Source organism: Terrapene carolina, unplaced genomic scaffold (assembly GCF_002925995.2).
Source record: "Terrapene carolina triunguis isolate 2854851 unplaced genomic scaffold, T_m_triunguis-2.0 Scaffold66, whole genome shotgun sequence".
Taxonomy (NCBI): domain Eukaryota; kingdom Metazoa; phylum Chordata; order Testudines; family Emydidae; genus Terrapene; species Terrapene triunguis.
In genome coordinates, this window is record NW_020664417.1 from 42697903 (window position 1) to 42712276 (window position 14374).

A 14374-nucleotide genomic window follows, 5' to 3' on the forward strand; every position below is an offset into this window, starting at 1 on the left:
GTGGGTTGTAGCCCACGAAAGCTTATGCTCTAATAAATTTGTTAGTCTCTAAGGTGCCACAAGTACTCCTGTTCTTTTTGCATATTGTGAAGAGCTGCAAATCTGAGTGGAATCTTATTTTGGTGTCACAAATGAGTACATCTTGGTTCGGATTCAAAACACCATTAGTTCTTTTTCACCCCAGTTTCAATCCCTGTAAAGTTTGGAACACATTAACTGTGGATTAATTTGATTCTTCTAGAATCCTGATCATCAATGTTACATTTACTCCTTCCCCCTCCTGGTCTTTGTGTGTGCCCCTCTACCCCCAGGTCTCAGAATGGAACCATGTGATTCTCCTGCTCTCAAACCAAGTACTGGAGTGCAGACTTCTGTGTCAACCATGATCACCTGAGAGGTCAAACACCCTGCAGTTCTTTTTCCTTCAGTGGTAATCAACAACCAAAGCAGAGTATCATTTATTTAGAAGAAAAATCACTACAGGAAAAAAAATGCATCTTAAAAACAATTAGCCAAACTAAATGCTATGCTTGCTTTTCCTTAATGCTTACCATTCCGTAGATTTGGAAAGGCCCAATTCCTTTAAACTCCTCCCCAGAGTCTGTCTCTGTATCATCCTGCCCCCAGGCAGCTTCTTACAAGTACCCCACCTTCATAGGAATCAGACTTTTTAACTTTGAAGTCCTTTTATCTGGTAGATCCCAGAATCACCAAACAACATTCACAGCATATGGGACACAAGTTATAGGATCTCAAACTAAAATTTGGGTCCTCTTGTCTTTCTAGCATATATCTAGATGCACTTATTTGGGAAGCCATTGAATTACTTCCTTGTTCGTTTTTATAACAGCCCCAACATAAATCAGATTAATGCATCAAGGAAGAAGTCTTATTACCCAATATAGAATAATTTCCCCTCACTGACCTGGTCACATGCAGGGCTTTGTCTATATGAACACTCAGTTTGCAGAAAGCCTGGCTGTAAATCTACTCCACACTAAGCCTGCCATGCACTAAGTATCTGAGGACCTTGCTGCCATGCACTAGAAGTTCCTTATGGCACTCTAATCTAATCCTGTTTCAAAGCAGGATAGATTAAATCACATTAGGGGACTTTTAGTGCATGGCAGCAGGATCCACACGGACACTTAGTGCCACTGGTATATGGGGTGTTCACTTCTCCCCGGGGAGAATCCACAAATTTTCCCCCAAAGCCAAATTCCATTCTCTGCCCTGCCCCCAAGTGTGTTAGGAGTCCTAGTCCCATTGGGTGATACCCTGGATTCCATGGTGAGGAGAGGCAGTGGACTGCATCCTTGCTCTCTGGGTTTGCACTCTCTGATGGCTGTGGAGTCCCTCTTTTCCCCCCACGTGTTGGAGTGAGGCAACCAGCGCTTCCTCCCATCTGCTCAGGTCAGTTTACATTTTTATGAATCATTATGCAGTTATAGATGAAGGAACAAATGTCTTTCCCTCTCCCTCCTGCTCTGGTGGGTACCATATGGTTAGCAGCATTCTTTACCAGTCTCAGTGTCCCTTCTCTCAGTGAAGTTTGGATATACAGCACCTTTCACCTGTGACTTAGTTTCACCCACTTCTACTTGTGATCTTGGCTACAGCAATGCTCAGCTCTGTCTCAGTTTCCTTGGTAAGGGTAGGCAGTGAGCTAGCGTTCCTAGTCACAGAGTCAGGCTTCAGAGAATTTACATGTGGGCCTGTGTGACTGTCATCTACCATGCAGAAATGGATAGAGGTCCTTCACTTTATACACTTGTTCACAGATGCTGCACATGTAGCTTCACCTTAAGAGCCTGTCCCTATTGTCACAAGTAGGTGGAAATTATACCCCCCCACCCCCTTCCATCCTAGCCTCTCCATTCACATTTTGGATGACAGCTTCACTCACTCTTATGGCCTGATACCAGTCTTTTGTTTGTACAGGGAAAAGATCAGGATTTTGGCTTAAGCTTACACTATATCATACCCAAGTAATACATCAAAAGGTATATCTTCTAGCATCCCAAACACCAACATTCCCTAACCTTCCTGGGTATGTATAGAAAGATGGACCAAAGGCAGGACGAAGGGTTCTACCTTGGGTATCTTCATCCATATTTTACATCCTCCCCAACTTTGATGAGATTTCACTACATGAGGTCTGACTATAGTTCAGTCAGTCCCGGAATCCCTATACCCTGTAAAATATCTCCACATTAACTTTCACCTTCTGCTCTCTCAAGAGATAACCCCTTTATAAACACACATTTTGCTAACTCAGAGTTTTAGGAATTTAGGCAGGAAGTTTTATAGAACCAAAGTCTACTGCAGTTACACCTAATAATCTGAAAAAAAGGCAAAACATTCAGGCCAGCACACTTGCTGCAGTGGTGTAGATTTATAACAATTGTAATGAAAGATATAATTAAAGTAGGATCATAGAAGTCTTATGACATTTATGAGCATTTTGAGCATGAGATTTTAAAATATCTACCATGTATTACATTCAAATTAAAAATTCATGTATATATACTCCCAACAGACATTGTGTCAGGCAGAAGTTTATTTCTTTTCCCCATACTCTATACTGTGTGTCAGAGCACAGTAAACTGACAGTAATGATATGCAATCTCTGTGCTGTTCTTTGGCAGCTCCTGGTCTAAGAAGTTGTAAACCTAAATTAAAAACACGCTAAGAATCAAAGAGGATGCAATTAGTACTGGAAAAACTTGGCACCACTCAAATGCAAAAACACAAGAAGTATCTTATGAAGTTGATAGTGCAATTAATTTAGATCTAAACAACAGCAATTTAAAATCAAATCAATCTGTTATAAGGTACTGATGAGCAAGCAGTGCTGCAACTCTGACAAATCAAGCTGGCATCGTTGCTCCTTACCTGCCTGGATGATGAGCTTTGCACATTCATTACATGGAAACAAGGCAACATACATGCTGCAACCTTTCACATCAGCTGAGTTTTTGTTCATAATGGCATTCAATTCAGCATGGCACACTGAATTTAAAAAAGTAGAAGAAAAATATTCATAATACTGTTCATTAAAATGAGTCAATCTAAAATTAACTAAGTGTTAAGAGGTAACTGCTTGCATTCTTTCAAAGTCAAATAACCTGACTTGTTCATTATAGAGGAAAAAGAAAAAAATTAAACCAGAAATACCAAGATTAATGAAGGTCAATTGTTCTGACCAGACTGCTGATTAGGAATGAAATCATTAAGCACATTAGCATTGCCATTTCCTAGCACCTATAGAGGCAATGAAGCTCTAGGGCTGAAACTACTTGGTCTTCAACCACCCTAAGTATGGCAGTATCTCACAGCTTCACAACTCTCTAGAGTATCTAATTGCCAATATAAAACAGCTCATTTATTGTTTACATGCACAGATAGCACTTGTGTAGCCATAAGAATGTTCCTATGTGCACTCTTAAGGGCAGGAGAATCATGAAGTCAAAACGAGCAGTTCTGTCCTCAGGGTGTCAGAACTGCTCAGCTTTGCTGCATGATTCTCTCACCCTGCGAATACACAAGAGACACTCATAACCATAAGAATGTCCTTATCTTTAATGTTAAGTGAGTATACTGATCATGAAAAGATGCCAGATTTCTTGAATGAAAAAACAAAGTCCTCTATTTCTCTAAAGCACAGATATAGCAAAGGCAGCAGCTTCACTGTACCATTCCACCAACGTGCCTCAGCTCTTAAGAACAGACCACATCTATAGGTCTAAATTCTCATACTGGACACATCAAGAGGGTATTTAATGTCTTTCAAACTGGAGTATATTTCAGTCTCCCTGGACATTCAATCATTTAAGGCCCCTGGGCAGTGCAGTGATGTGTGCAATATAAAATACTGGATAGATGAATTAGATGGCAGTTCTAGCAGAGTACCCCCTGCTAAGTAATATCGAGAACAATAGTGGATTTTGAGATTCGAATACCTGATGACTAGGAAAAGGACTGAGATCACCAACTTATTATATAGATAGAATTCCAGAAATGCCACTCTGTGGGTCTGAAGCCTATGATGTCTGTAGAGTCAGTGTGAAGTGATGGAAACGGCTATAAGCAGGGTTAAGAGATCCTTTTGTTTAGAATGTCACCAGGCTGAATCATCTCTGGGTTCTGCAGTCTGTTACTGTCCAGTATTTAAGTTCTCAGCCATTTTGACATTACAAATTACACTGGATAGCATACAGTTACAACAATGAGGCAAGTATTTATGCCATGCCAAGAATCTCAGGCCTGGTCTGTACACTACACAGTTAGGTTGACATAAAACATCTTAAGTCGACTTAATTATGTCAGTGTACACACTACAGCCTTGTCCCACACTACAGCCTTGTGCCTCACTATATTGACATAACTACTCCATCTCCATAAGAGGCATAGGGCTTATGTTGGTGTGGTTAGGGCAACGCAATGTCTATGTAGACACTGCATTCTGTAGATTGGCTGTCTTATCAATTTCACGGTGCTGGTTCTCAAACTACTGGGAGGTGTGAGCTGTGTTTTTCCCTTTTTTTAAAAAAGGGTTCCAGCTGTCAGCCCTGGGTGATTGGGGCTGGTGCAGAAGGGTTGTGTACACCAAGAGGCAGGGGGGAGGGGATAAAAGGGACAGCTGGACCACCCACCCCCACGGCTGTTAGCCTGAGCCCCGCCACCTTGGCTTGGACTCGCCTCCCCTGTCCCCACTCACTCACTGGGAGGCCGCCCGTACTCTCCTTCCGCCCTTCCCTCAATCCCGCACCCAGAGATGGCAGTGGGGTTCCGGCTAACAGCCTTAAGGCTGGAGCAGCAGCACAAAACTAAGTGTGGAAAATTGGGGCTAAGTTTGTGTGAAAAGTGATATTGACACTTTAGTTTTGGGGGACAGGGGATGGCATTTCCCCACCCCCCAAACTGCAAGTTTTGGGCAGGCGTCCCACCGCTACATGCCTGCCAAGGCTTGAAGTATGGGGGGGTGGGGAGAAGACAATGCTGCTGCAAAGCGCAGCCCCTGCCAGCGCTGCTTTACACCTGCCTGAGGCTTGCAGTTTGGGGGGGGGGGGTAACGCTGCCTGTCCCCCCCAACTACACCTATGTTAAAAAGTGGGGGGCATGGCCCCCAGACCCCTAGTTCTGGCACCAGTGGCCCCACACACACACACACACACACACACACACACACACACACTTCTACAATGGTTCCGGCACCCTTGCCTCCATGCCATGGTAAGGCTTCGGATAAGACACTAGGTGGTGAATAGTCTGGTTAATGTGAAATTCAGAAAACCTTAGGGATGAATTTGAGATGCAGGTGCAAAAACACTTTGTCCTTGTGAAAAACTGTGCCTGTCAGGTCCACTACAAAGGCCCCAAACTCCCCCCCCCCCTAGTGGAGGTAATTGGCTGTCTGGAAGGCAACATTCATGAATAGGTGAAGAAGAGAACAGGAGGCCAAAGGCTCAAATGGTGGTCTTATAACCACAGAGAGGCAGAACGCTACAAATCTGCAGATATCTGCTTTATAGGATCTCAAAAAGTGGGAAAGCAGCTGTCTGCAGCTCAAAGCTTCCCCACCTTCCAGATCCTATAGTCCCTCTCTGCAGACTTACTTACTTTGCAGAAGCAGCTGTCTCCCTCTACAACTGATGTGATATGGCAATGACATCAGGGGAGGTTGTGACGTTGTGCAGTCTATATGGTTTTATAAAAACTTGATAATAAGTCAATATAATGTAACTGGGATAGTTTTAGAGAAAATACGGTAATAAGTGAATGTAACGTAACTGGGATATGCTTCATGCAAAAGGTCTCTTGTAAGGTATCATTACAAAGCTTATAATCTACTGAGTATGATCATCTGATTTGTATAAATGTACCACTCTTGTATCTACAACTAGAAATATAAAATGTAACTCTGAGGGCCTACTGTAATTATGTGAAGTGTGGGCCATTAATGATGGTTTGGAATCTTGATGACTCCCATTGTCTGCAGATGGCTGTTTACCTGTGAGTCTCCCTGTATGTGTGTGTGCTGGCAAGTGAGTAATGAAGTCTTGTAGTGACATGTGATCATGTCACCTGAACTGGAATCCATCTTTAACCTGGTGCTTTTCCAGTGAGGGGGGGGGTGGAAACCCAGAGGGACAAAGGGTTCCCGCCTGATGCAAAAGATATATAAAGGGGTGGAACAGAAGAGAGAGGGAGAGGAGCCATCATGGAGAATCCCCTAGCTAACACCTAAGCTGGAACAAGAGCTGTACCAGGGGAAAGAATTGTGCCCAGGCCTGGAAGGTGTCCAGTCTGAGAAAAACTTACTGAAGCATCTCTGAGGGTGAGATTATCTGTATTTAGTTTGATTAGGCATAGATTTGCGCATTTTATTTTATTTTGCTTGTGACTTACTTTGTTCTGTCTGTTACTACTTTGAACCACTTAAATCCTACTGTCTGTATTTAATAAAATCACTTTTTATTTAGTAATTTACTCAGAGTATGTATTAATACCTGGGGGAGCAAACAGCTGTGCATATCTCTCTATCAGTGTTATAGAGGGCAAACAATTTATGAGTTTGCCCTGCATAAGCTTTATGCAGGGTAAAACGGATTTATCTGGGTTTAGACCCCATTGGGAGTTGGGCATCTGAGTGCTAAAGACAAGCACACTCCTGTGAGCTGTTTTCAGGTAAACTTGCAGCTTTGGGACAAGTGATTCAGACCCTGGGTCTGTGTCTGGAGCCAGACTGGAGTGTCTCGCTCAGCAAGACAGGGTGCTGGAGTCCTGAGCTGGCAGGGAAAACAGAAGCAGGGGTAGTCTTGGCACATCGGGTGGCAGCTCCCAAGGGGGTTTCTGTGATCCAACCCATCACAGAGGTTTCCTAAATTGCTTGGCTGCTTAAACCACCAGGATAGGAGCATGGGGGATTTTGCTCCCTGTCTTGACCTATGACTGCCGCTTTCTCTGTATACAGGAGAGAGAGAATATAGGATCTCAAAGGTGGGGAAGCAGCTTCATAGGCTATGAGCTGCAGACAGCTGCTTCCCCACCTTTGAGATCCTATATACAGTACATACGCCTGCACACAGATGCGCCTCCCAAGACGGAGTGCGGATCCCAGGTTGGATACAAGCTGATTCTTGTGGATTTGGATCGGATGCGGATCCACATTTTTGTATCCGCGCAGGGCTCTCTATAGAGAGGATAAGGTTCAGATGCCATGGTTTAGAACTGGAAGGAATGTCCTTATGATATCCTTCAGGAACCTTGCAGTAGTGGAATGGGTAAAGACTGAGCATCCCTCCACACATGGCCTTCTAAAATTCCCCCAACCTCACCAAGATCTTCATCAGAGGCAAGGTCCCCACAGACCAGAACACAAACTCAAACCAGCACCAGACCCTACCAGAACAGCTGCAAAACCTGCATACGTATCTCCGCTACTACAATGATCAATACCCACCCTCCCAACACACCTTTCAAAATTCATGGGTTCTACAGATGCCTATTACAGCATGTGGTGTATATCATCCAATGTATCAAATGCCTCAACAACTGAAATCAGATAATCACTATGCTCTCGAATTAACTCACACAGGAAAATGATAAAAGACAAAAACACTATCACCTGTGGGCAAACAATCACTTTGTATCTGACCTCTCAGTACTCATCTACAAAAGGAAACCTGCATAAACCCTGCATAACAAGTGAGCCTGGTAACTTAAATTCATAACTCTGCTGGAAACTAAAAATCATGGACTCAGAGACCAGGGTTTTATGGCTCATTACATCAGTTTGTAGACACATCCCACTGCTTGCTAACCCTTAATTGCCCGCTTCATTTTAAGTGATCCCCCCCTACAACATGTGTTAACCCTTTATGCTTAACAATCTGTCCCAACTTTTATTTAGCTCAGACACACCGATTTCCTTCTTGAAACCCGAAGAGCCTGTGATGCTCACAAGCTTGTACTTTCCAACAGAAGTTGGTCCAATAGATGCTATTACCTCACCTGCCTTGTCTCTCATATATAAATATAATAGACAGTAGACATGTTGTCTGATTTGACCTGAATGCGCATGGACCAGATAGTAAATAGAAATGTTTTGAATGCCTCGTGGACTGCCCAAAACTCAAGCAGGTTGATACGCAGCCTAGATTCCTGCGGGAACCGGGAACCTTGGGCTGTCTGGTCATCCAGATTTGCTCCCCATCCTAGAGATATATTTATGATGAGTGTCTTTGTAGGTAGTGAAGGAATAAAAAGAACTCTCTCAAATACTTTGAAGTCCCACCAGGTGAAGGATGTCAGTATGTTCTATGGAAGTGAGACCTTCCTGTTCAAGGAGCCCCTGCTCAAAGTGAAGGCCGTGCTGAACCAGACCTGGAGGCACCATAAATGCAGACGTAGGTGATGTGCATGTAATGGTCATGTGACTGACATTCTGCTCACAACACCTAGAACTGTAAGCCAGTGTATTACCCCAGACCCTCAGCAAAAGTGAGCTTTGCAGACAATTACACTGTGTGTCAGCTCCTAGCCACACCAGTCTGTCTGATTCACCAGCAAACTCCTTGAGATTCTTCCAGGCCAATGCTTGCTTTGCAGGTAACAATCAGTGTACCCCAGTTCCCCAGATGTCTCCCTGTAGCATCCACTCTCTCTCACTGGACACTCACAGAAGTTAAGTTTGCAGCCTCCGAAGAGACAGTGCACACACCAGTTTGTTAGTTTAGTTGAGGACTCATACTTATATTGAAGAATAACTGCGCTAAGATGGTTTACAATAAAACTAAGAATAAGTTTATTAACGAAGAACAGAGATTTAAGTAACACTAAGCAAGAGGAAAGAAAGGTATGGTTACAAACAAAACGAATACAAAGAACGTTTTCTAGTGACAAACAATTTTAGCAAATTACAATCTTTGTCTAATCTTTCTTACATCAAGTTAAGCAGCATCTCTAGCCCCCCACCACCACCCCCGCTAAGGGATCCAACTTTCAAAGGCTCAGAAAGTGCTGTCCCTTAAGTGACAAATATTTAAAAATTCATATTTGGTCCTCTTGTGTTGCCCAAAGTCCATTGTCTCTGCCTCAAGAGCCAGGAAGGCTTCTTAGGATGCAGTCTCGGTCCCCAGTGTGCTCATTAAGCTGCTGCTTGTTAGTTTGATTGCTTTGTTTACTTTATATGTAAAAGCACTTTCACTGTCCCCTGGCTTCACCTTGCTTAATTTACATTGGAGACACAGGAACACATCGTTCTTTTGTTTAGCACAGGCTGGGTTTATGCACTGCCTCCCAAACACATTTCCAGAATGCATATGTACGTTTTTGTACACAACCCATACACACATCACACAAAGAATGACAAAGGTGTAATGTGGAGGTAGTTGTTGCTTGCACTTGCCGGTATGATTGACCTGTGAGCAGAGCAATCATCCAAGTGGGAAATATCAGATTGCCCTGTCTGCAAAGGTACACTGATGCCACCACCACAAGCATCTTTGTAAAGGCTTCTTTGTAAACTGAGACTGTTAGAACTACCAATTTTACAATATCCTGTGGGTAAATTCTCCGCCCCCCCCCGTACACGACAGCAGGGTCAGAACATATGCTAAGTTCTCATTACATGGTTATTTCTACTGCTAACGAAGTCTTTGGAGAATATTTTCCAAGCCACTTTTTCAGAATGGAAGCCAACACTGGAACCTTATTTACAGTGTTGAGTATTTGTGAATGCTTTAATAATAATATAATATATATAAATAAAAAAAAGGGAGGGGGGCTAACTTCACTACTCTTTAGTAAGAATATATTTCTTACTATTATCTTATTGCCTACCAGATCACATTTCTACTTCCTTTCACCTTGCACCATATTGTCTCATGTTGAATGTCTGATCTAGTGTTATGATCCAATATTTAACCCAAAGTCTTTCCTACTGTACATCAAACAAAAGAGGCCCTTCCTCACACTATTCCTGTTGCTTTCTGCATATCCTCTATCCTGCCATGAAAATATCCTCAGTGGATTGTAATGTCAAACTACTCTTCCCACCTAATAAAAATTTTTTTTAGCCCAAACACTGATAAGAACCATATGACCATTAATACTGTTATGTTTACTTGCTTGACCAAGAGGTTTGATAACCGATCACTATAAAATTTCACATAGTAAGTAGCAGTCACAAAGGAAATCCAGTGCAAAGTTTGATTTTTCTATGTTACCATGCATTAACAATTACCATTTGAAACAGACACTAAAGTGTTTTGAAATATTATGCACTAGAGATGGTACTGTATATACATAAAATGCATTATCTTATAAACTTTCATTTTACTATAAAATAGAGTTAAATAGTAACGCTTGCTTTATTAACAACGTGGTTAGCTGGGCAGTATGAGAGTTTATGAACTATGCGATCCTTATATGTGCCTTATGTGAACGTATTGCCAACTTTTGTTGTTTTAAAGCAAGTGTCATATTTGGTGTGTTTCCTGAAAGTCCCAGCTCCTGGAGTTGTGTGAATATGTGACAATCTCAGCTTCCATTAAAATAAAGTAAGTTTCTAGCCCTCCTGGTACTGTAGAAAAGCTTGAAAATGTAACTTCAGTGCACCCTAGAAGTTCAAAGAAAAATCAGAAGGCAAATAAATCCCTAATAATTCATTGGGGGGGGGGGGCACGCACTAACAATTTTGGAATGCTTAAAGTTGTCAATACAGAAATGTAAATATTAACATCAAATCAGGTTTTACCTTGTCAACTTGTTACTGTGGAAAGGGATCTGGGGATCACAGTGGATCACAAACTAAATGAGTCAACAGTGTAACACTATTGCAAAAAAACCACAAACATCATTCTGAGATGTATTAGGAGGAGTGTTGTAAGCAAGACATGAGAAGCAATTCATCAAACTCTACTCCACAATGATTAGGCCTCAAGTGGAGTATTGTGTCTAGTTCAGGGCGCCACATTTCAGGAAAGATGTGGACAAATTAGAGAAAGTCCAGAGAAGAGCAACAAAAATGATTATAGGTCTAGAAAACATGACCTATGAGGAATATTGAAAAAATTGGGCTTGTTTAGTCTGTAGAAAAGAAGGCTGAGTGGGGACATAACAGTTTTCAAGTACATAAAAGGTTGTTACAAGGAGGAGGGATAAAAATTGGTTTTTTTAACCGCTGAGGATCGGACAAGAAGCAATGGGCTTAAATTGCAGCAAGGGTGGTCTAGGTTGGACATTAGGAAAAACTTCCTAACTGTCAGGGTAATTAAGCACTGGAATAAATTGCCTACGGAGGTTTTAGAATCTCCATCATTGGAAATTTTTAAGAGCAAGTTAGACAAATTCCTGTCAGGGATGGTCTAGACAATACTTAGTCCTGCCCTGAATGCAGGAGACTGGACTAGAAGGTCTCGAGGTCCCTTCCAGTCCTATGATTCTATGAAAATAATGAACCCATAACTATATATATTTTAAAACACTTGCTTAAAATATTTTTCAGAGGTTAGCATCTGAGGTTATTTACAAAGGGCCCATGCCCTAACAAAATTATAATGCTGATACTGAGAACAAAGACAGTTTGTTTCATTTTACAAAGCACATACAGTGGAATGAATGTATATTTATGTTTTATACCATGCACATTTTATTAAATCTGAATCTGTAAATATTTGAAAATAGGTTTGCTCAATTTATTCTTTATATAATGGCTCAAAGGTTTCCTATATTTGCAAGTCTTTTTGTGCAAAATCTCTAATAAGACTATTTGTCTCACAAATATTTCTAGATTACTGTGGAGACAGAGGACTTCAAGGGAATGAAGCAACAAGCATTAGTAGACATATGCTGATATGAGAAAAATGGAGTACTTTAAGTTTGACGTGAGAGGACATAGCAAGTCATCAAATCCATACATTTGTCTAACAAAACCAGACGGCATTCAGTTTCAACTCCAATTGAAAGCAAAAGTTTGATCTAATTATGAAGAAGCTTCTGCATGTTGTACTGAACATATAGCTTTAGGTTCAGCTTTCAGCAAGCTCTTAATAAATCAACCATTCAAGATCAATCTATCTCTCTCTCTCTCACACACACACACACACACACACACACACACACACACACACACGAGGCTGAGAGCCCGTATTGGCAAGAGACTGAAGGCTTGAACCAGCAAAGGGCAAAGTGCCTCCCTGTGGGATACTGAACGCCCTCCTCTGGAAGAGTGGAGGGCACTCAACAGCAGTCCCAGGCCCTATTAAACCATTAAATGTTTGACTGTTTAAAAACGTGAATACCGAAAGGAGATTCATAGTATCCAACTTCAAGAATCACTACAACACATTATCCAGGTACTATGGTGCTCCACCATAATCACTATAGTATCCAAGTGCCTTGCAACCTTTAACATATTTATCCGCACACCACCCCCGTCAGGTAAAGCAACTACAAGTTATCCCAATTTTACAGAGAGTAAATTAAATTAAGACAGGGTGAAACTCTGGCCCCACCGTAAAGTTTTGCCAGTGATTTCAAAGGGCCTGGATTTCACTGAGAGGGTCACACAAGAAGTATGTGGTAGACCTGGGAACAACCCGGGTCTCCCAAATTCCAATCCAGTATCTCAGCCACAAAACCATCCTTCTTCTTACGTACATATTCTGCATTTCCTTCGAGTCAATGCTGCTGAACTACAGTGTGTATGTAAACAGAAGACATCTCTCAGTGTACAGATTGTACCACTATACAACCCAGTTCATTTAGTGACACTACAATATAGTGCTAGTGACATGGAGATAAGCACTTCCACAATGATGAATTGTAATGTAGCAAGCACTGGGATTTTGTCATATATGAACAAATGAGTCAGGAGGAGCAGCAAGCAGGCAAGGATGAAAGGAGAAAGTTTTAATTTACACACAAACACTGTGGCGATCACCAAAAATAATAAAGGAAATGCAGAAAAACAGGACAGTTTAATGAGATTTTGGAAGCATCTGCAAAGGTTTCCTTGAGTGTAGCAGTATTTTTAATCTAGAGGAATTCCATTCTTGTCTGGTATGGTAGCTGAATTATCAGGATTAAAAAGAAAACCTTAGAAAATAAAGTGATCTACGAATTACAAAACATGTATTTTATGCAGTTTCTCTTAATGACATTTATCGTAGGAAAGTTAATGGGGAATAAAAAGCATTAATGGTGAAATAAAAAGATAAGAATAAGGTCTTTTTAGGCCAATTTTTTATATTATGAGAAAAAAAATGTTCAGCATAGTCTTTCACTTGTCCTGGAAATATGACTCCATCTTGCAGGCTGTGTATTCAACTAGAATATTATTTGAGAAAAAAAAAAAAAAAACCCAATAGCATCATCAAGTATTAATGGTGCTTACTTGCTACAAAAACCAAATATAGTGGAAACATTTTCACATCTCTTTAAGCCCCAAACTATAGCTTTTAAAAAAAAAAAATAAAAAAAAAATGTTAAAATGATCTTATGTAAAAGATTAAATAAAAGGCAGTTTTTCTTGGAAAGCTTAAACCTCCCCATTGCAGTCCCCATCCTGCCATTGGCTCTGTGCAGATGCAGAAGTCCCCCCACACTAATCTCATTTGCAGGACTGAGACCTTATAAATAGAGCAATAGGTTTCTTACATCTAGTTGCATCCAAGGCAATTGGCACTGGCAGAGCTACACTTAAAAAAAAAAAAAAAAGTGTGTTATACTTCAACAATTTCATAATTTCCAGGGTGAGTAGCCAGAGGAAAAACTAGTTCTCCTTGCCAGAGATAAAAGTAGTCAAAACTAAGTCCTACTATTGTAGTGCTTTCATTATACGCAGTACTTTGAGCCCAAGATTGCCCAATACTTCTCTATTTTCAGTTGTTTATAACTTTGGCACACTTTAAATGTTGAGGCTGAAATTTTCCATGTCTGCCTCTCGAGCTGATTTTTTGGGGGGTGGGGATGTGGGGAGAGGGGATTTCAGCCATAACAGTTCAGCTGTTCAAACAACGAAGTTGGGGGGGGGGGGGAATGCCCCCTTACTTAGAGCAGGCCCTGAAATTTGGCAGGGTGTGGCCTTTGTGTCAGGGATGTGCTTTTTGCTGTCCTGAAAATTCTCCCAAGTTGTAAGCCTGTGGGGGGAAAACATGCAGTAGAAAAAGTAGTATGTGATGAGGCAATTAAACACTGTAAAGATGAACATGTGAAAAATAGCACCACTTTACACCTACTGTAACCATGTGCTATGATAATGGAAGTTTACTTAACTGGTTTACTAATTTTGACTCAGTAAAGCAATGTGGAAAATTGTTAAGAATCTTAAGTGTTTATTAAAAAAAACCCAGTCAGTGCATTACTA

At 41.3% G+C, this 14374-nt stretch overlaps 1 protein-coding gene across 2 annotated transcripts in view; it reads right to left on the bottom strand.

Annotated features, from left to right (window-relative positions):
• The window catches only part of DCTD (dCMP deaminase), a 36426-nt gene that overhangs the window by 5715 nt on the left and 16337 nt on the right, over positions 1-14374 (bottom strand). For both annotated transcript variants that reach the window (XM_026647893.2, XM_026647894.2), the window contains exon 4: positions 2896-3012. In XM_026647893.2, the coding sequence (XP_026503678.1) occupies positions 2896-3012 (117 nt within the window). The remainder of the gene's footprint in view (positions 1-2895; positions 3013-14374) is intronic.